Source organism: Brienomyrus brachyistius, chromosome 16 (genome assembly GCF_023856365.1).
Source record: "Brienomyrus brachyistius isolate T26 chromosome 16, BBRACH_0.4, whole genome shotgun sequence".
NCBI classification, from domain to species: Eukaryota; Metazoa; Chordata; class Actinopteri; order Osteoglossiformes; family Mormyridae; genus Brienomyrus; species Brienomyrus brachyistius.
The window spans coordinates 22,088,060-22,108,206 of NC_064548.1; the positions used below are offsets into that span (position 1 = coordinate 22,088,060).

At 43.6% G+C, this 20,147-nt stretch overlaps 1 protein-coding gene across 4 annotated transcripts in view; it reads right to left on the reverse strand.

Annotated features, from left to right (window-relative positions):
* The window catches only part of myo1b (myosin IB), a 56,993-nt gene that overhangs the window by 36,376 nt on the left and 470 nt on the right, over nt 1–20,147 (reverse strand). For all 4 annotated transcript variants that reach the window (XM_048978351.1, XM_048978349.1, XM_048978353.1 and 1 more), the window contains exons 2-3: nt 9,670–9,814; nt 5,193–5,308 (exon numbers count right to left, since the gene is read on the reverse strand). In XM_048978351.1, coding sequence (XP_048834308.1) covers nt 5,193–5,308; nt 9,670–9,804 — 251 coding nt within the window. In that variant the 5' untranslated portion in view covers nt 9,805–9,814. The remainder of the gene's footprint in view (nt 1–5,192; nt 5,309–9,669; nt 9,815–20,147) is intronic.

Genomic DNA, 20,147 nt, shown 5'->3' on the forward strand with positions numbered 1-20,147 from the left:
AGCCAACCTTTTCTCATGCGAGTAGGAGGAAGTATGTCTTTAGACAGACCTGCCTCGTGCACCATCTCATTTCCACTGAATATTTTGGGTACACCGAAGATTAAGAATCTCTTTATAGGCACACAGTCTCAGATTACACAAAAAACCACCCATTTTACTATGGAAATATAGCCAGTGTTAACACAAAGCCACCTACAAAGCTGAAAGGAAAAAAAATCAAATTATTCAAAAATATTCCAAACCAGAATTAAAACAAAGTCAATCACTGATTATATAAAGATTGCATTTACTGTACTAGATTTAACTGAACCTTAGAATAGCTTTTTTTTTTTTTTTTTTTTTTTTTTTTAAAAATCAACTTTTCTGTTTTGGACAGCCTCGTTGCAGGATAATGACCTACGTCTGTGTTTATCGTGTTTTCAGTTCAATTCCTGCTATGCAGCAACATGGTTTACATCTATAAAGCTCAACTAAAAGCAGGGCTTGGCTGTAGAAGCAAAACTGCGCTCTTCAGCTAGAAGTAAAGGGTATAAACTTCCAAGATATAAAGGGTGGAACAAAATGGAACATACTGAAATGCACCATCTTGAAATGCACCCCCATGAATGGTTTTTCCCACAATGCCGTGGGGGATGACAGATGGGTGTTGGCAGCTCTTAACCAAATGACACCAATGTGACATCAGCTTGATTGGTCGGCACACATCTGGACCCTATGTCCAGTGGGGTTTAAGCGATCATCTAAGACTTCAAAATGACAAACCAATATGAACCTGTGTCGTCCTATTCCAGGTTTAAAGCACAAGTTCACTGAATGCGATTTATACCACGACACCCACTTCCAGATAGTTTTAGCAGAAACTGCTGTGCTGTATTTTGTATGCATCGTCATGGTTACTGCACACATGATGTTCCACTGCATCACATGGTCCTCCCGTGGCAACATTCCATAAACTTACAATGTAATCAGCATTAGAAAGACCAGACCACAGAAACAGTATGGCTGTGTCCAGGTACCACTGAACAAATACCTCCAATCAGAAAGCAAGTTCATATGTACAGCAGTGTTTCTTTATACCTCTAGGATTGGGGCAGTATATCTAATTTCTGCAGTATATAGATATAATTTTCAAAAGGAGACGATACAGTTTATATCGATACACTATTATTGTGCATTAAAATTGGGGCTCTGTTAAAGATTTTTATTAGAAACCAATAGTATTCCTTATTGGTTGTAAACAATGCAAGATCTTTGGTCATGACATTGCTGGAAAATCCCAGAATTCACAGATGGGGAAAAAACACACAAACACAACAAACATTAATATTTTATTTAAGGCCAGTACCTTAAAATAAGTAAGTATCTTCGCACTTAACTGGACTTTCAATGGATTGTCGGGCTTTTGTTTTTAGAACCGTTTGCCGAAATAGCGAAATATCTATAGGCCAAAGTTGCCAATTTGGACTACACACAGATCCACACTTATCTGTCGTATGACACATGGCTACCAATCAATTCTCAATAGTAAAAAGGGCTAGTTCCAGTAGTGCACACTTGTGTGCCTTGCTGGACCATTACAATCCTTCATTAAAAAGTGGCATGACTCTGGCAGACAGTCCCAGTTTTCGGTACATAGGCCTCCCGCGCAGACAGGCCTGTACCTAGGCCTCCCCGGCAGACAGGCCTATACCAAGGCCTCCCGCGCAGACGGGCCTGTACCTAGGCCTCTCACACAGATGGATCTAACCTTAAAACAAGAGGAATTACTCTCCATGCAGGCAAACAAATACAAGCCAAAGTCAGCTGTACGGCGAGCTATTTGTTTTCCTTGTGACTCCTTATCTACTCCTCTCTCAACAAAACAAACGCTGTCGTTAATGTTTAAATGGCTGCAGGACGTCCACTCCTCCAGACAGTGACATTTGAACAGAATGACGAAAAATACTGGTACATTTATAGCGATGGAAAAATTGGCTGAAGAGGGAAAAAGCCAGTAATACTCTTACGCGAAAATTAAATTTGGCATAAACTGCTATACAATAACCATAGTGTGTCCTCCACTGAACAAAAACAAAAAATACCATCAATTTCTCAATTCAGTAAATCTAAGGAAAATCCTTTAACTTAACATGTAAAATTCCAGTTAGTGAGTGGTTCTTGGAGGTGTAAATCCTGGCAAAACTAGCTTCTTTTTAATCAAGTACAGATGAACTGCAACATCACAGACACCTGTAAAAATAGTCTATTCCACAGAGCACCTTTCCCCATCCCGTATCGGTGGTCCTGCTACCGGCCCAGAATCTTAAGGGTAGTAAAACTATTGTCACCATTCTTCTGTTTTTTTGTGGAATGTTGTAAATGGAACATGGAACTTTCAAAATGACACAATGAAAATGACTATTTCTATTACCCCTTGAGATTCTGGGCCTGTAGCAAGACACATATATGGAAATTCATGTTTTCTGACCTATAGTGCATACCTCTGGACAGATTAGAGAGAGAGAAATGAAGTGCAGTTGTAGGATATGGAATAATTTGCCAAAAAGGTTTGGTGACCAAATTTACAATACTGACAGAGATATGTCCTTTGGAATACTGCCCAAAACTGAATAGGGACATGTTCAGAATTTCTCATCTTAATTTGGGTACATGCAAAAAGCTAAATAAATAATATTTGGAATTATGTCAAAACTTGTATATCCACAATTTCTCTCAGATGCCCAGGTGTTCCTGTCGCAAAGATCCAGGAATCCAAAAATGGCCGATCCAGGTGTTTTGCGAACCAAGGAAAAATCATGAAATTCCAACCCAGTGTAGGCCAGAGAAATGTTGGATTTTTATACTGACCCAGCGGCAAACTAAATGCCACAAGATGGTTCAGTTCTGACATGGTCGAGCGTAAACCATTTGTCGAATTGAGCCAGAATGACCTCACTGTGCATATTTTCAGTCTTAGGCTCATACTAACACATGCCTCGATCATGATCTGCTCGAGTTGATGGCATACTGAAATGAGCTGCAGAATCATTAATCACAGAGTACATGCTGCATCTCAAAAGTTGCCTTGATCTGAAAAATGTGTGACAAATCTGGGCTTGTGTTTGTGCTCACTACCGTTACAGATTTCACATCACCAGCCTCATCTCTCACAGCTATGTGGCGCTTGGCAGGTTAGGCAAAACAAATTCAAATTCGCAGATAAATTTGTTATTCAACTGCTAATTGGCAGAAACAGTTGTCCATAGTCGTCTACTTCTAACTGCATTTCATACGGAAACCACAGCCCTCTGTAGATGTACACCACAATACAACTCAGAGTGGAGCATTGTTTAACTATGGAAATGGGACTGCTGTTTGTATCTGAGGAGGTGGCGTTTCTGCTTTGCTCACAAAAGTTCCTCTCTTACCCCAGCCAGAAGCTCGTCTGTGCACCCAGGTGGTTTCAGCTGAAGATCAAACAGTCTCCCCAAGACATTTAGGAGGTGGCATTCCAGCCAGCCTCCTCACCTGGATTCAGTAGACAAGTACCCAATATAATGTTCCTTAAGATTCCACAAGTTCCACCGAGCAAGACATAGCCCAACCTTCTAATCTCCAAAAGCATCACCGGTCAAAACAACCAACTATAGTATCGATCATGTACAGCCAACAAAGGGTAGAGAGACACTATTCTTCCGTTCCACTTGCAGTAAATTAGACCTCAACGAGTTCCAGAATACTAGAGCTCCAAGGATATGGCTCAGATGCAGAGCCACTCAGCTTCTTCTGAATGTAGTACTCTTTGCCAAAGAAGAATACCGTACAATAATGTGTGACAGACTGTCTTCCCATGTTTCAAAGAAGGTCGTTGCACGGCTGGAATGTGGCCTACGAGGATAATAAATCTAGACCCATCAACAAATCGGTTCTTTCCCATTCAGTCACCAAGCCTGCTGGCTGCGATGACAAACAGCTGCCGGGCTGCCCTGGGTCATGGAAATGGGAGGGGCGCAGGTAAGCTGCGTGATCTAACAGCTTCTGCTCGGTGCCCGATAGAGAAAAGGAGCAGGGAGCAGAGCTGTCAAGAACATGGGGCTGAGTCACACGTTGCAACAGACCAGGCTTCAAATAAAATCACGGACCAGACCGAGGCAGACGGGTCCCCGTTGAAAGGCAGCTGAACACATCTGGAGAGCACACCTCTGCAGCAAGAGTGTTAGGCAAAGAACAATAAAACAGGGTGGGGCAGGCATAGGAGCAGACCGTTAAGCAGCCCTGTGCGAGAAAAAACCGGCAACCCTTCTGCAACAGCCCATACCCCATGCAGCGACTCCCCTCTCCTTTATGGGGGGCCAGCAGAGAGCAAGCTGATGGCAGCTCGCCCTAGAGGGGAGAGAGCCAGAGAGGTTACAAGGCGTTTGTAGACAGCTGCTCCCTTTAGTTTCACCCTAAAAGCGCCAGAAGGCTACTGGCAGGACTCTAGAGAGAGTGCAGGCCACTGGCAGAGGAATAGATAGACTAATGCATCAACAAGACCCACAGTTCATCCTCGGGGGAGGGCGGCAAGAGAGCCGTAGAACATCCATTCTTTGTTCATAGCCCTCCCTCTCTGCCATTCTCCTGCACAGGAGGTCCTTTCTGAGGCCCTGAGCTTACTGGTGGGAGTTTCGTCATCTTTGACAATGCGACAAAACCCAATGCGTCAGAGACTCATTTCACAAAAGCCTTTGTATCGTACCACAGAACACCAGGGTGGTTAACAGACATCTAGACCTGATCTACAGTCGTTTCCTTTTGTCAGCCTGCCTCACACTTTCATGATTCAGGCTAGCAGCGACATTTACGCAGTATAGGTTTTGTTCCCATCCCATTCGGTACAAAGACCATGACCATTTAATCATCCAATAAAACTGGGTTTTCCTCACTAATTAGTTACCAACTTCAACACAAACAGTATAAACAGCGGTATACGTCGAAGTAGATCTTTGGATGTGGTAATGAAATTATCAATTGCAAAACAATGACATTTTGCTCTAAAGCATCGTTTCCCAATCTGGTCCTTGAGGACCAAAAAAAGTTTGGCAGGGAGCTGGAAGGGAGCAAAAACGTGAACCGTCTGTGGGTCCCTAAGGACTGAATCGGAAAACGGTGCTCTAAAGGAGAACATAGAGCCTAAACACTATGTTGGAGTGACTACAAAGACTGCAACTCACATGTGTGGACTGAGCTCATAGAAGTTCCTGTTCCGGTACTCCTCCACCTTGTCAGCTGTGTAGATAGGGAGGGGTCTATAGGGGTTCAAGGAGATGACCACGCTGCCGATGTAGGTCTGCAAAGAGGTGGAAAGAGGCAAAACATCATATACCTTCTGGCAAAGTAGAAAGCAGATTCAGTGACATGGTGTATATGGACACTTTTTTTGAAAGATCAGCATCTAAAGGGCTTCCAGGCTTTTGGAAAAAATCCCTTGCACACATAAAACACACAATATGCTACAAACGTTCTGGGTCAAAATAGTTCATTAAAACTACATACTTAGAAATCTGATTTTTGAGATCCTTCTGCAAGATCTTCTTCAAAAATCTACAGCAAAGCAAACTGTCACACAATCTAATGTCACACTGTCTGTTACGGTGGTTATAGCAGTGTGAACATAAGACCTCCTGAGTCAACCAGATCCTTACAGACAGTGCAGGATGCATTTGGTCCAACATGCAAAAAGATTCCTGGAATCCTGCCCCGTGCTCATGGCTAACCTGCGTAATCTAGAGGTGTTGCAGGCGACAAGGGCCGAATAAGGAACTGCCATCCTAAGACACAGAGGAATATAATTTCATATTTAATTTCAACCCTGTGGTGTTGCCAATTCTTAAAAGTGCACAGGGTAGCACGACTGAGTAGAGTGCTGTAATAATGTACACTTCATTTCACTGGTACGAAGACCTCTGTGCTCCTGATAAGCATTGGGGGGGGGGGGGGGGTAAGGGGGCTGGACTCCAGGGATATCAGGAGGTACTACGTTCATGGAATCCTGGGAATTCACGCTGGGTAGGGAGCCAGATGGAGAGGCCCATGTTAGACATATATCATGGTGTGATCCTCCAGATTGAGAAAGAGGGTCTCACTCCGACATTAGGGTTCGTAAAATGTACACTCTAGTAGCTAGATGCATTTCTATGCAGCAAAAGAAAAAATAAAAAAAAATAAAAATAAAATACACTGGTTCTATTTCTTACTACACATTTGTTTATGTAGGATATTCACTCAGGGAGGGGCAGGTTAAATAGCAGTAAAAAGCAAAAGATGCAGAGAACTCTGACATCTGAGCCAGGAATACCGATGGCAGATTTCCCAACCCAGTCCTCAGGGACCCCCAGACGGTCCAGGTTTTTGCTCCCTCCCAGCCCCCTGTTACAGTCCACATTTTGGAGCAAAAACATGAACCTTCTGAAGAGTGGTTTGAGAATCACTGCCCTAGGGGCCAGTCTGACAGGCTGCCCTTGACAAACATCTAAATATGGATTTTGGTTAAAACTAGCCTAACCCATCTGGCGTCCGATAACGTGCCAGGAAGAGATGTCCTGATTATAGCGCATAGAGGACTGTGTAATCAGACCGAGCCGTGCCCGGGCTAACACGCTTGCTCAGTCCATTCCTTACGCACATTAATATCCAAACCATCTGCTCCAGTGTTTTTATTTGCTAGTTTTTTGATAGCTGACGTCTTTATCCAGCATGACTTACAGCTTATGTAATACACTGGTGTGTGCAGAACATATACTGTACAGCTAAGCGTTTCAATTAACCGTTAATACACCAAAACTTAGCTCACCTCTCCTTTAGCGTTTTATTTTCCATAAATTTCATTTGGGACAGCGATCAATTTAGGGTCAAACATGAGAAACCTAATATCCATACGTTTTTGGTAATAGCAATTTAAAACGGCTGAGATTTACTAGAATTACAGAAATGTGAGGCACCTCTCTGTTTGCATTAAATCAGGTATTAGATAACGTTCTCTGCAATAACCAAACCTTCTCCATAGCAACACCACCCACAGTACATTGTCAGACTGCACATAATAAGCATTGCAAGGGAAAGAACCTTTATGAAAGAGTCAAGCTACTGAAAGGTGCTGAATAAAAATGGGGATTTTGAGGGGGTGTCCACTTCGTAACAAAAAAGCAACCTGATCTGCCTTGTACCTTCGGGAGCGCTGCCAGGGCGGTAAGTGGACCCCTCCCTCGTCATGCTTTTCCCATCAGGCTAACTGGCCGGTGTGATGCAGGCAGACACACACGTCTTTGTGGGAAATCTCCATTCATTTCTATGGGCAAAACTCTAATCTGAACAATGACAACCTTAACCCCTACCCAGCCCTAACCTTAACCATAAGTAACCAAACAAAATACAAGACTTTTGACATTTTTTTAGTTTTTTGATTGTAGTTACAGATTTTTATAAAATTCAGATGGCCTCTGTGGGGACTTAAATAGCCCCCACAAAACACCAGGTTTTTAATAACATTATGGGAACATTTGGTCTCTACTGTGTAACGTATATCTGACCCCCCCCCCCCCCCCACACACACACACACACACACACACACACACACACACACACACACACACACACACACCTCCCCCTTTTGGTATTCCTGCTTTCTTGAACACTCCAAACTGTGTAAAAAGCCATAGTAACAAAGGGGCAGAGTGCACCCTGCAGATCTCTGCCTGAAATCGGTCAGCAGGCTCTTCGGACTCATCTTGTGAGGTCCAGCCAGGTCTCAGAACTCAATGGAATAATGCAGTACCTGGAAGTCACCATGACTACCAAGCAAATTAATTCATTTAAATGAGCCACAAAACATGAGGTGTAAACATATGGCCATTTGTATGATTCTGGGTGTTTTAATAAGGAGATTTAAGTCCCATGCACACCAGTCTTTGATGCATACAAGATACTAGTCAACCTCAAGGTTCAAGCTTGTAAACGCATCTTTAACCTCCCACTCTACACAGCTGTATTCAAGTCTCCTGCTCCGGACTCAGTGCTTCCATGTGGTAGTCTAGCCTTGAGCTTCCAGTTAAAAGGTTTAATTACATAGCAAAGCCAGCCATGTGAGATGTCGAATATTAGAAGTTGAAGCCTCAAATGTGGGTCTCACTGAATAAGCCTTAACCAACACAGATTCACAGACTTCAGAGTGCTTGAAGGATGCTGAATGTAGACGTTCAGAGGAGCAACATTACAAAAAGGGAAGAGTGCAAAACATTCCTCTATAACAGTACACCGGAAATTTGGGGGAGGGGGGCATTTAATTACAGAATGCGGTAAGGTTTATGGAGCAGGGCTGAGACCAGGAATGTCACACAAAAGATCTTCCGCAGCAAGCATCCTGATCAGACACATGGTATTCTCTAGTCCACATAAATCAACACAGAAAATTATAAATTACACGTATGCTGCAGCTACAAATGGGAATGTTCTGGTACAGAACCATTATTAGTATGCTTCTGAATTGCCTGTTTGTTACAAAGTTGCATACATATCTGGACATTTATACAATAAAACCCTTGGACGTAAACCAACAACCATTGCTCCATAAGGTCCCTGGCTTGACAGTAAAACCAGCTGGCCATTTTGTCGAGAATGAACGTAACCACTTTGACCAGTACAATCAGTATAAATACATACAAGACAGGTGGACTGTGGACATCAGTGAACAGCAGTTTCCCAAAACACTGCGACAGTGGAAAAAGAAGGGATGCAAAGTATTTCAGAGCATGAAGTCACCGGTATGGCTGTGTGAAGGGCTTGCATCAGCAAAAAAAACTGCCGACAGATCACTGCGGACGACCATAATTACGCATGAGAAATTTCCACTGCCTAGACCCAGTCTGTAGCCACAGTTAGCTTCAGACATGGTTAACATGTCTAGCACATACTTGCACTCTATATTGACCAGATCATACAGGGGCATCAACCTCCACATTACGCTGAAAGTCAGTCTTTTTTGCTCTCTTACTTCCCATTTAAGTTAACCTGTTTTAGGGAGTTTACAGTACGTCAACCTTGACCGCAAGATTGTTCAAGGGAATAGGCAAGGAATTCTAACCAGGTAAGTTGCTCTGAGACACTAAATGACATTTCAGTTCTGCAGAGCATCCAAGCACGATATAGACACTAACCAGTGTCCACATTTTTGCTTTCTCCCTGGGAGCTGGGAGGGAGCAAAACATGTGGCCCGCCTGGGGCTCCCCGAGGACTGGGCTGAGAAACACTGCGCTAGACCAGCTGCGAAAAGCAGACCACCAGAAACCAAAAGTGCCACATTAGGATTCGCGTGTGAAAAAGCTAAACAAGGTTGTTATGACAAGAAGAAAAATCTGTCACTAACAGAGTGTTAAAAGTTTCACCCAAAGCATCACCGCTTCTATCGATCTGCTCATTCCGGTCTTGGCCTCGATTTTTGATCTGCCTTTGGAATGTAAATTCCGAACGTACTGAAAAAGGACCTCGGGCATCTTGGCAGATTCTAGACATCGCACTGAAGGGCAAAGGGCATCAGAGATAGCAGACGACAGGATACAGCGCTGATCGACAGATGGAAAGCATGTGGTAGAACAGCAGTCAGAGCAGCCAATCTACGTACAAGGCTGCAGGCGTGAGCTTGTCAAGGATACTTACGTAGATCTCGCCATGTTCAAAGCGGTTCTTCAGGTTGTTAATGAAGGATTCTTCAGTCAAGGGCTCCAGCAGCACCATGTCCCCAACCCCTATCATGTTATCGAGTAATGATGTCTTCGCCTCCATCTTGGGCATGCGAAGTGTCCTGCATTAAGAAGAGATACACACCACTCTTATTGACTCTTGAACTGATCAAATACCAGATAATAATAATACTCAGTACCAGGCGAAAGCCCTGCATAGGAAAAGTGCCGTTTTGGTTACACCCAAGGAGTTTATGAATAACGCATCCAATGATGGACCCCCCTAGAAGGGGTCTGTCCAAAAATAAAGAACAAAAATAAACTCCAAGTCTCTATTTGTGCAGCAAAAAGATTCAGGCCCAGTAGGGAATGTGGTCAGACCAAAGTGGTGCAGCTCACAGGGAAAAATGGGAGGAATAAGTGAAAAAAGTACATATTCTGGTATAAATGACGACGCAATATATCACGACACCAGTGTCTATATAAAAATAAATTGAAATTAATATTTCAGAACAGGTACACGATTTCCATTGATGGTAAACATGGGGGGGGGTATGGAAATCCCAATTATAGCACCATCACTGTGCACGAGTCAGCGGACACTGTGGGAAAGCCCACAACCATCGACGCATTCCACCAGCGACCGCAGGATAACTCTGCGGCAAAGTCAGGACAATAGGATGAAACTGTGGCTTAGAAAACAAACACATGGCTGGAAGCGGCAGTTTCACACCAGTTTCAACTTAAGGCTTCTGTACGACAGATAACCAGGCGAAGGGTGTTCATACAGGCTGAAGACAAACACACAGAAGGACAAATCGATGGAGAGGTGGGCAGTTCAGTTTCAGAGAGTAAGAGTCTAGACCGAGATTGTTTCAACTAACCAGTTGCGGACTCTACTGTAAGGGATGGGCAGTCTTTTTGACACATGCATTTAAAATATGTATTTTAAATACAAATTTTGTATTTTGAAATTTGTATTTGATTTTGTATTTAAATTCAACTAGTTGAAACAATATTGGTCTGGACTCCTTTGAACTGAATTATCCAGGGGTGGGTCTACATAGGATACCAACTTGTAAGTCTGTTGGCAGAACTTCTCCACGTTTTCTCAATCTCCACGGTTTCAATGCTCTCTCTCACACACACACACACACACAGGATTTTTCCATTGCCCACCATCTTTCAGACGGACTCTGGCATTGCCGATGGCTCACTGCATTACGCACGCTGCTCAGAATTATTTCGATAATCGCTGAAAGCCCCAAATGTCACTGCGCTAGGCCACCCTTCCGTACCCATAATTCTTTTGTCAAAACGAGAACGCTCGTTCTGATCACCAAATGCACAGCTTTCATTTTGCATTCAGAAATCAGTTTAGCTTAGACGCTGTAAATATATTTCAACATTTTCCTTAATTCCAAATTTGAGAGAAAATACCTGAATACACTGCAAGGTTATCCAACAATGATGTGACTGTTGAATACCAATTGCAAATTACATTAAAATGTCCTGGCAGGCTGTGGATGTGACCTGACAGCTTATTGGCACTCCAGGATGAACGGAGCTTTCACAACAGTGACCAGATGCGCACTGAATTCCTGCAACAGAGTTCAGTTTATATAATGATAATGCATCTCACTGCCCACGTGTGCACAAAAAGTTCATGACATAAAAAAAACATCTTATCTATAATCCACCAGATCAAAGGGAGTAATTTTAGAAACTCTGTTTAATATTAAAGTGGACGCGTGCTCTGAAAACTCAATATTAATAAGTAACCGGAAAGCTTACAGAGAAGCAGATTACAGTGTGCAGGTGGCCCATCATTCCAAGATAAAGCAGCGGCAGTCAAGGCCCAAGTCGATTCCAACAGCATTTACAAGGTAGTTCAATACTCTGGGGCATTTAAAATTTGTATTTTAAAATACAAATTTTGTATCTTGTAATTTGTGTTTGACTTACAAACTACAGTTGTTTTTATGACGTATCAAAAGACTTTTGTGTTTAGTATTTTTCGTACTGTGAAAACACAAGAATTACCAGCCCAATAATGTATGTGTTATGATGTATAAGCACACAAGTTTTACACACAAGGAGTAAGACAATTTTTTTCCCAGACATTTTAATTAAAATGTCAGGCCTATTTGTGTATAAAAGTTTAAGATTGTCCAGAGTGAAGCGCTTAAATTGTTTTTCAATTATCTGCATCCGTGGTGCAAAAAGTTAATTCACATTACAAAAACAAAATCTTTCCAAGTTTTGTATTAATATTTCCACTCGATTGACTCACCCGTATCCGAGCGTCCATGCGAGTTTTGGGGGTATATTTACGGACGTCTCAATATTTGATATTTTGTTTGGTTTTGCATTTACGTTGTGTCTAGTTAAATCAGTGGGAAAAAAAAAAAACATTCCTCTTATGCTTGGCCATTTCAGTCAGCGTGCGTGTGAAGGAACAGGCTGATATAGACGTTTGAGAAATGCATTTTTATGAATAAAATGCTGTGGTCTGTTTTTGTGCCTTACTTGGTGGCTGTATTTTGTAGTTTATTTTGATACCAAATTCTAAGTGTGTTTTGTATATAAACACATTCTGATGAATTTTGCCTCTGTGCTCAATAATGCTCCTGAACAAGGGTCATGAGCAGCTGCAGAATGCAGAGAGTGAACCTTTTCCCTGGTTTACTTTGCCCAAAGCAGAAAGGTAGTGAGAACTTGCGGCTGAAGCTGCAGAAACTAACAAAAACCAGTCTGACAAGGAGTTCGTGTAAATACAGGTGACTCCTTTTCGTGGGCAAGGACAGCGGTACATTTCAGGCTTCAGGATATATAAACAAACAGTTGGGGTATCATAAAGTCTAATGTCCAGTGAACTGCAATTCAGAACAGCAGATTAATCGTGGGGGGAGTTAAATTACTAGCCATCTCTGCTGGACTAACAGGATTAAGGGGTAGGGAGCATGGGGCAGGGGGGGGGGCAGTAACGGGATAGGTGTGTTATGTGGTTTCATGGAGGCTGGTCCTTCGTGATAGATCCAAATTGTGGCCTTTCGCATTTGTCCAGGGGTTAGGCATTCAGGCTCCCAAAGCTATGTTGAAGCAGTCTTATTTTAGGCATATTATTAAAGGCCTGGTTGGAAAGATGAAAAGGACGACCAGCAGCAAGATGGATGGACATGGTCTGGACATTTGCGCTTAAAACTGAGAGTCCCCAGCTTGAATAGCCGGCATGTTTCATGGCTCACGGTGTTGAGTCCAAAGGTGTTTGTGTCCTTCCTGTCCTACTTCTTCATCTCTCAGCTGTTAAATACATAAATAGAAGACACTGCACAATTCCAATCATCGTTCTCAGAGATGTCAGTACTTGAAGATTTTTATAGGGTCCACATCCATGTTCTTCCCATACCTAATCTGCGACATGTTTAGGTGCTTGATCCTGTGTGATCGATTGTTCCCAGGAGGGAAAAGTCTGTATTCACCATGAATACTAAAGTTATCGACTGATCCTGTGGCCATACCTGAAATTATGTACATTGATACAGCTGATCTTTCTTCCCCCATTTCTTTAAAAATTAGCTTCACTTAAAAAAAAAAAATGCTAGATATGTTTTGAATGCAGTTAAAGTTCATCATCTGCAGCTGCTGTAAGTAGCCTCCAAATATCATACCCATCATGCACTGCAGTAGCTAGCAAATTCCACAAACTTGTTTTTTCATTATAAACACGCCTCAACAACATTAGTTTGATTACAAAACATTACAAACTATTATGTTTGAAAATTGCCTTAAGAATTGTACCAAATATTTTTTGTGTTATGACTCCCACCATAATGAGACTGTATACACAAGAACATCTTAAGTCTCACAAATATCACTTCTGGTTGGGGGTTAAACCCTGGGGCAATTGTCTAAGCTGCCCCATCTACCAGTTTGCCTCTGTTCCAAACCATCAATCTGCCATATGATGGGGCGACTGTGCCCCGAGAGGCCATAAACAACCCCGTTCCTTTGTGACTGGGATGTAATTCTGTCTCACCTTGGCAGCAAGCCAATGCACACCAACAAGAGCCAAAGCTTGCTACTAAAGTGCATCTGAGGCCAGAGAAACCTCAGGTGGGCAATCGTGGACCACCAGCTAAACATCTTAATATCGGATGGGCCCCCGCTTTCTTACAGAACGAACCCGCCAGCCAAACTTCTTATGGCAGAGAAGCACATAGCATGAATTCATTTGACTAGAAGTGCCTTTATAAAGGCCAGTCAAAATCATCCTAATGTAAGAACCTATGGGGAAAAAAAACTGGTATAAGAGCCATACATGTAGCCGTTTTCATCTATCACCCCACAAGGCCTTCAGATAAACAAAGCTGCGGGTCACTGGAAGTCAGTGGAAGAAGGTCGTCTCTCAGCCCTGGTAATAGCTGGGGTCCAGAGAACATTAAGGGCCAGAGAAGAGAGAATGAAATCAAGGATGATTCAATTAGATTGCACTCACTTTGACCACACTCTGATCAATGACCCAACGCCACCCATCTACATGGTCTGTGGACCAACCGCATTTGGTCTCCTTTCGCAAGCATTTATAGCTGAATCTTATGACCCTGGTCAGGATAAGTGGCCACCAGATGGTTGGATTTATAGCTGAAAACAGTCCTTTATACAACCATTCCCGCTTTGTGAGACAGCAGTCACACAGCAGGAAATCATGTACCGTTGTAATTCCATGACAAAAGCACTTCATGGAACTGGGCGTGAAACACAGGCTTCTGGACAAAGCTCACAGACAGAGGGTTTGGTTTCACAGCACTATGGTGTGAAACTCCTGAAGAACCCTTCAGTATCTTTGTGGTTTAGGTGAGTTAAACATGAACAGCTCAAAATAAGGTTCTGTTACGGAACCCTAACTAAGAATCTCCATTAGCCACTTTCACTATGATTTTATGCTTTCTGTCAGTTTTGCTCTGACAGAGATGAGTGCATTAAGATAAATACCAAGATCTGAGACTGGATTTTCTGTGCAGTATTTTTGGTACGGAGGGACATCATTTCATACAATAAGCAGCCTCCCACAGCTTAATCACAGAAGTGTTTATGCACTTTGTTTAAAAAGCATTACTGTCTGTATACCCAAAAAAAATGTTTTAAATCTCACCCCCCCCTTTAGACAGCTGCTGCCTTGCTGGCTCCTGAGACCTTTCACCCAATCTGCCCCTTGGTCTCACAAACCCCCTTCCCCATACATACAGAGGAGTGTGGGGGAGGGGGAGAGTCTACCCCCCCTCTGCTCTCAGCTTCCTCCCCAGTCTGGCACCCAGCCAATGTTTACAGTGTCAACTTGGACCATGAGTCCTGCCATTATTGGTGCACTTCACATCCCCCCCTCTTGTATTTATATGGTCACCCTTCCCCCACAAAGACCAACCACTGGCTGGAGACCCCAACCCCCCCGCCCGCCCAGCTACAGCACATGGACACAGCGCTGGGCTCTTACTGCCTGGGAGCCCCCCCCAAAGTTCTTTTATCCTAATACCTGATACTGAAGAGTACATTAGCAGGAAGGGTGTGATGATCCTCAGTAATAACTCAAAGCAACCTCTCGGCCTCCAGCACTCCATGTTCTACTCCTACCCAGTGCCGTGCAAATCTGTATGTTCCCTGCAGCAGTCCAACCAGTCCTCAGAGAGGGAGCGAAAACCGTCTGGGGGGTCCCCAAAGACTGAGTTGAGGAACACTGCTCTACAGCTTCCTGATCTGGGATGACTGGATTCCTTAAGTTGCCATTAGTCTATGGTTGTGAATTTTCTGACCAGCAACCTGTTCCATTTATACCCCATACCATTTATACCCAATACCACGCTCCTGGGGTCAGATGCAGGCCGTGACTCTGCTCCAGATAAGCAGTTATGGAGGCTGGATGGATAGACTGGGGCAGCCTCAAACCGATTCTGAGCCCGGACTCCATTCACTGGTACAGAAAGGGGGCTTGTTCAGGGGACGGCATAGACACACAAACCACAAACTGACACCAGGCGAGAAATCGGTCAGGCAGATAAGGGAAGTTCTCCTCTTCACTGACAGATTAACAGGCTTCAGGTACATGCAAAAAACGGAAGTATCATTTTAGATACAGACTTACCTTCAAAAATGCAGTGTATAAAAGCATCGCAACATATTTTACAACAAGAACAAGTTAAATAAGGGAGTCCAGTGTAAACAGCCTCGACGATCTGAGAATCGGCTGCATTCTGACCTTAAGCTGCTGTCCTCCCACAGCAGAGATTAAAGCAAATTAACCCTTCTCTCTCAAACACAGCCTGACGTCACCCCGATTCTGCTTGTATTTCATTACATCCGATATAACAGAAAAACAGAGAGCCCTGCTGTGTAAGTGCCACGTTAATTAGGAAAGCGGCTGGTTCTACCAAAGAGCAGCTCTGCTGCCAACAGGCGCTTCAATATACTTAGCAAAAAAATAAAATAATAATAATCCCCCGAAAAGCCGTATATGAAGGTTACTGAATAAGCCTTGCGGCTAAGCTGCAATCATGAAGTAAAGAATAAAATCTCCAACATCTAACCCCCAGCTGAATCTCAGGTGTCCCACTCCTGGGGGGCCCACAAGGTAAGCAATCCACGACTCATCTCCAACAAACTAAATCTGCCGACTTCCAAAAGCCCAGCCCAGCCACACCAGGTAATTAAAGGCCTTCTTTTACCTCACTGGTGACTGACCACAAAAAAAAACCGTAACCAGTCAAAATCACAGGGACGGCATAACCAGGCCTGGCGAATACATCAAGCAGAAGAGTTCATAAATACAGTAGATGAGCTCGCTTAAAGGAAACTGCTTCGGAAAACTGCTGCCCATAAGCTTTTTTGCTCCATCGCTCTGCCAAAGAGAAGCCTCTGCTGGAAGGGGGGCGTTTCCTGGGGTCCCAGGTGCCTTTTCCTGGGGTCCCTGGAAGCAGCGATGTTGGATTCCTACTTTTGCATAAGAACACACACATAACCCCATCGTGATACATTCGAAGTAAATGGAATCTTTTTTACGAGGCTTCAGTGCGAGTTTGAGGAGGGCAGGGAGCAAGGGTGGGGGGGCACAACGCTTATGTTGTGTGGGTGTAGCAAACGGGTGGAGAGCGAGTAGTGTGACTGTAGTAGGAGGGTAGGGCTGTCCCCGTTGAGTGGATCTCGGGTTTGGAGTGGGACGCCAGCGTCATACACGTGGGCGAAAGCTGGACGCCACTTCAGGACACACTTATCGACCCGTTTAAACTGGTTCATCATGAGTTACGACCATTGACATACTAAGAAACGTCAAAAAACACTATGAAGCTACAAGCATAAGACGTGGCCTTTTGCTGTATGACTGTATTGAAAACTTGGGTGATGGCTTGATTCTATGATTTAAATTTTAAAAAATGCACACCGTCCTTAATATATTGGTAGATTTAAGATCCAGCAGGCGCACGAGTACAAGGCTGGGTCGCGTCCCAGGGCTGCCCGCGCATCCACACCGTGACGGGTCAGCCCTTACAGCGATGCTGGGCACAAGAGCCAATGGTTTGATGCCGCCTGATCCAGAACATTTAACGGACTGAATAACTGCCAAGACTCCCGGGGGCCGTTGCAAATGAGGGGTGATGTTTGGCAGGATTCGGAGGGAAGGGAGGGGGGCTTGTGCTTGGCAGTACTCAGAGCCCCACCTCAAGAAGCTGCTCATTAAAGCCCAACAGAGAAGTCATAGAGGCAATGTGTGAGCAGTGTGTCCGGCTGACAAGCAGCACGTGGCCAACTGAGCAGCAAACAGACACACAATCCCAGGGCTGTAAAAACGAGGACAGCGCCCAGAGCCGGACTACATGCGTCGGCTTTAGTCCCAAGCAGCCCTACTACGTTTAGAACCACAGCATGGCATTTCAGCCCAAAATCTTTCCCCTATTAGGACAAAAGAATCTCATGGGTTGCCTCCTTCAACTAGTGTCTCTGCCCTCTACAATCCAGATAGATCTTTTGTGGTTTGTTTGTTTGAATGCTCCTGGTGGGTACTGTTCCCATCTGGCTCTCCTGCTGTGATCTAACTTCATGGCTACTTCACATACTTGATGAAACCACAGAACCACAACGTAAAAGGGGAGACTGCCCTTTAAAAGAGCTGACTTATTCCTTGTTAGCCATTTTCCTTGGCAATTGGACAGGATGTAGACAAACATTCATAATTTATGAGCCAAGAAAAAGTCAGCAGGGACTGAGTTTTAGTAAATATCCCTTTTCCAAGTAGCACAGGGCACAAGGCAAGGGTACACGGTGGATGGTATGCTGGTATACCTGTATCCACCATCAAATTTGTTGTGTTGAAACATCAAACCTATACGTTTTTCCACCACCATTGAAATGAATATCATAACTAAAATTACCTTCACACACACGTATATAAAAAAAACCACACAACTTTGGAAAGTCAATTTTCCCCTTACTAGCTTGTGTCCTCGGTGACACTTGCAAAACTAAAAATTTTGGACTTTCCTCACAAAAAAAAAAAAAAAAAAAACCAAAAAAAACCTGGTTTTCAAAATTTCAAGGTTCAACTAGATGGCAAGTCTCTCCCTGCGGGGAGCAGAGTTAAATTGTTGTGTTGAAAACAGGCATCAGCTAAACAACAAAGCTTTAGTTGTCAGAGAAACATCTTTTTGGAATGAGGGGCAATTTTACGGAATGAGGTCAAAACGATGAAAGCAGCAAGATAAGTGATGGCGGCGTTTCAGCTCCAGAAAATGCTCGTTCAGGCAGACAGATGGAAGATAAACATACACGCAGTGAAAAATAGACAAAGCATGGTGGCCTCTTGCACCCAAACTGAATGACATTTATAATTCACAGCAGTGCTACTCAGCACCAAAACCCCAACATATCCAGATTAATTCCACATTGTCAGGAGTAGCTATGCCTGAGGGTTTTCGGGAAGTGGTTCAGTTAGCACTCGCCGAACTTCTTATGCTGCCAGCCTTGCTCTCACACATTACTAAACGACAATCATTTTGGCATTTTGCATGGGTGATGGTATGGCCTGTGATGGACTGGCATCTCGTCCTGGGGTGTCGACCGGGTTGTACCCTCTGTTTCCCGCTACGGGCTCCAGGCCCCTCATTCTTGATAAGGACTTCCATTTCCCAGATCTGAAAACTAATCTAAAGCTGGTTCGCTCGTAAATCGTGCAGTACTGAGAGTTATCATTTATTTTATTTATTTATTTTTAAAATCCTCCTTCATGACTTGATCGCTGTAAGCGAGTCAGCAAATTTCATCTTGGGACACTTACAAATGGACACGTGGAGCTCCCTTGGACTTAAAGAGATCCTTTGTCTACCGGTTCCATAAATACGTGCCTGGCTCACGACACTTCATTGTCACACGGGACTTTTGTTGGGTACCAGGAAGGAAGTGCTGCGGGTTAAATTGCTCTGGAATCAATTACAAATAACGGAACATTCCTGGGAGCCCAGTTTGGTTCGTTCACATTGGATAGTCTCGCCGTTTTCTTAGAAATGCAATTAGTGTACAGGGATTAGTTTGAATCTAGAAAAACAAGACACTGGGAATTCCCCAGGGGTGTACAGGGTTCATCAAAACGGAAAAGGGACAGAGAGAAAAAAAAAAGATTCAGCTGATCAAGAAAAGCAGTAGCGTATGGGGGGCGAACAAGGAATTTACATGCGATATTAAACGTGCGTGAAAGTTTTAAGGTTCGCAAATTCTTCATGCTTCTTATAATCATATTTGCATTCAACAGCTATATTCTTGAACGTCGGGTGAGTATATAAGTTTCTCGCCACGTTTCGTCAATATTTTATTGAAAATGTAAGAAAATGCTGTTTGACTAAGTTATTTGAGAGGATATTACACTATCTCGGTTTTATGAATTATTATTCCCCTCCATCGATCCCGTCCTTCTCACATGTTCGCAAGCTCAGACAATTCCCAGTTTTTGGGAGAAATGAGTAACATAAGAAACCTCCCCCCCTCTCCATCCCCCGCCCTCTTCACTTAAAGAGCAGCAGACCCAACCCCCTCCCATGAGGAAAGAAACCGTGAGAGAACTAAAGGCAACTTATTTAAATTGGCTCTGTAAAACTTATTAAACTTAAGGTCAATTTAAACCCCGCCTTGGTTTACAGTACTCTATTTTAACAGCTCTGTTTCTTAAGTCAGCGTATCTCAATTAGTACAATAACTAAATTACTAGCCTGGCTGTAGTGGAGGGGCTTGGCGGACAATAGAAACGTGGGCCAAATGGAAAGGAAGAGTTGTAACACTGAAGAGTGCAAAACACTGAATGATACATTGTATCCACAAAGATCGCTGCAATTAGGTGCTTAGGCGCACAGCAGACCCACGACGTTCGGCGTCACTTTGTTACAAAAGAAAGCCCACGATTTGCCATCGATTTACAAG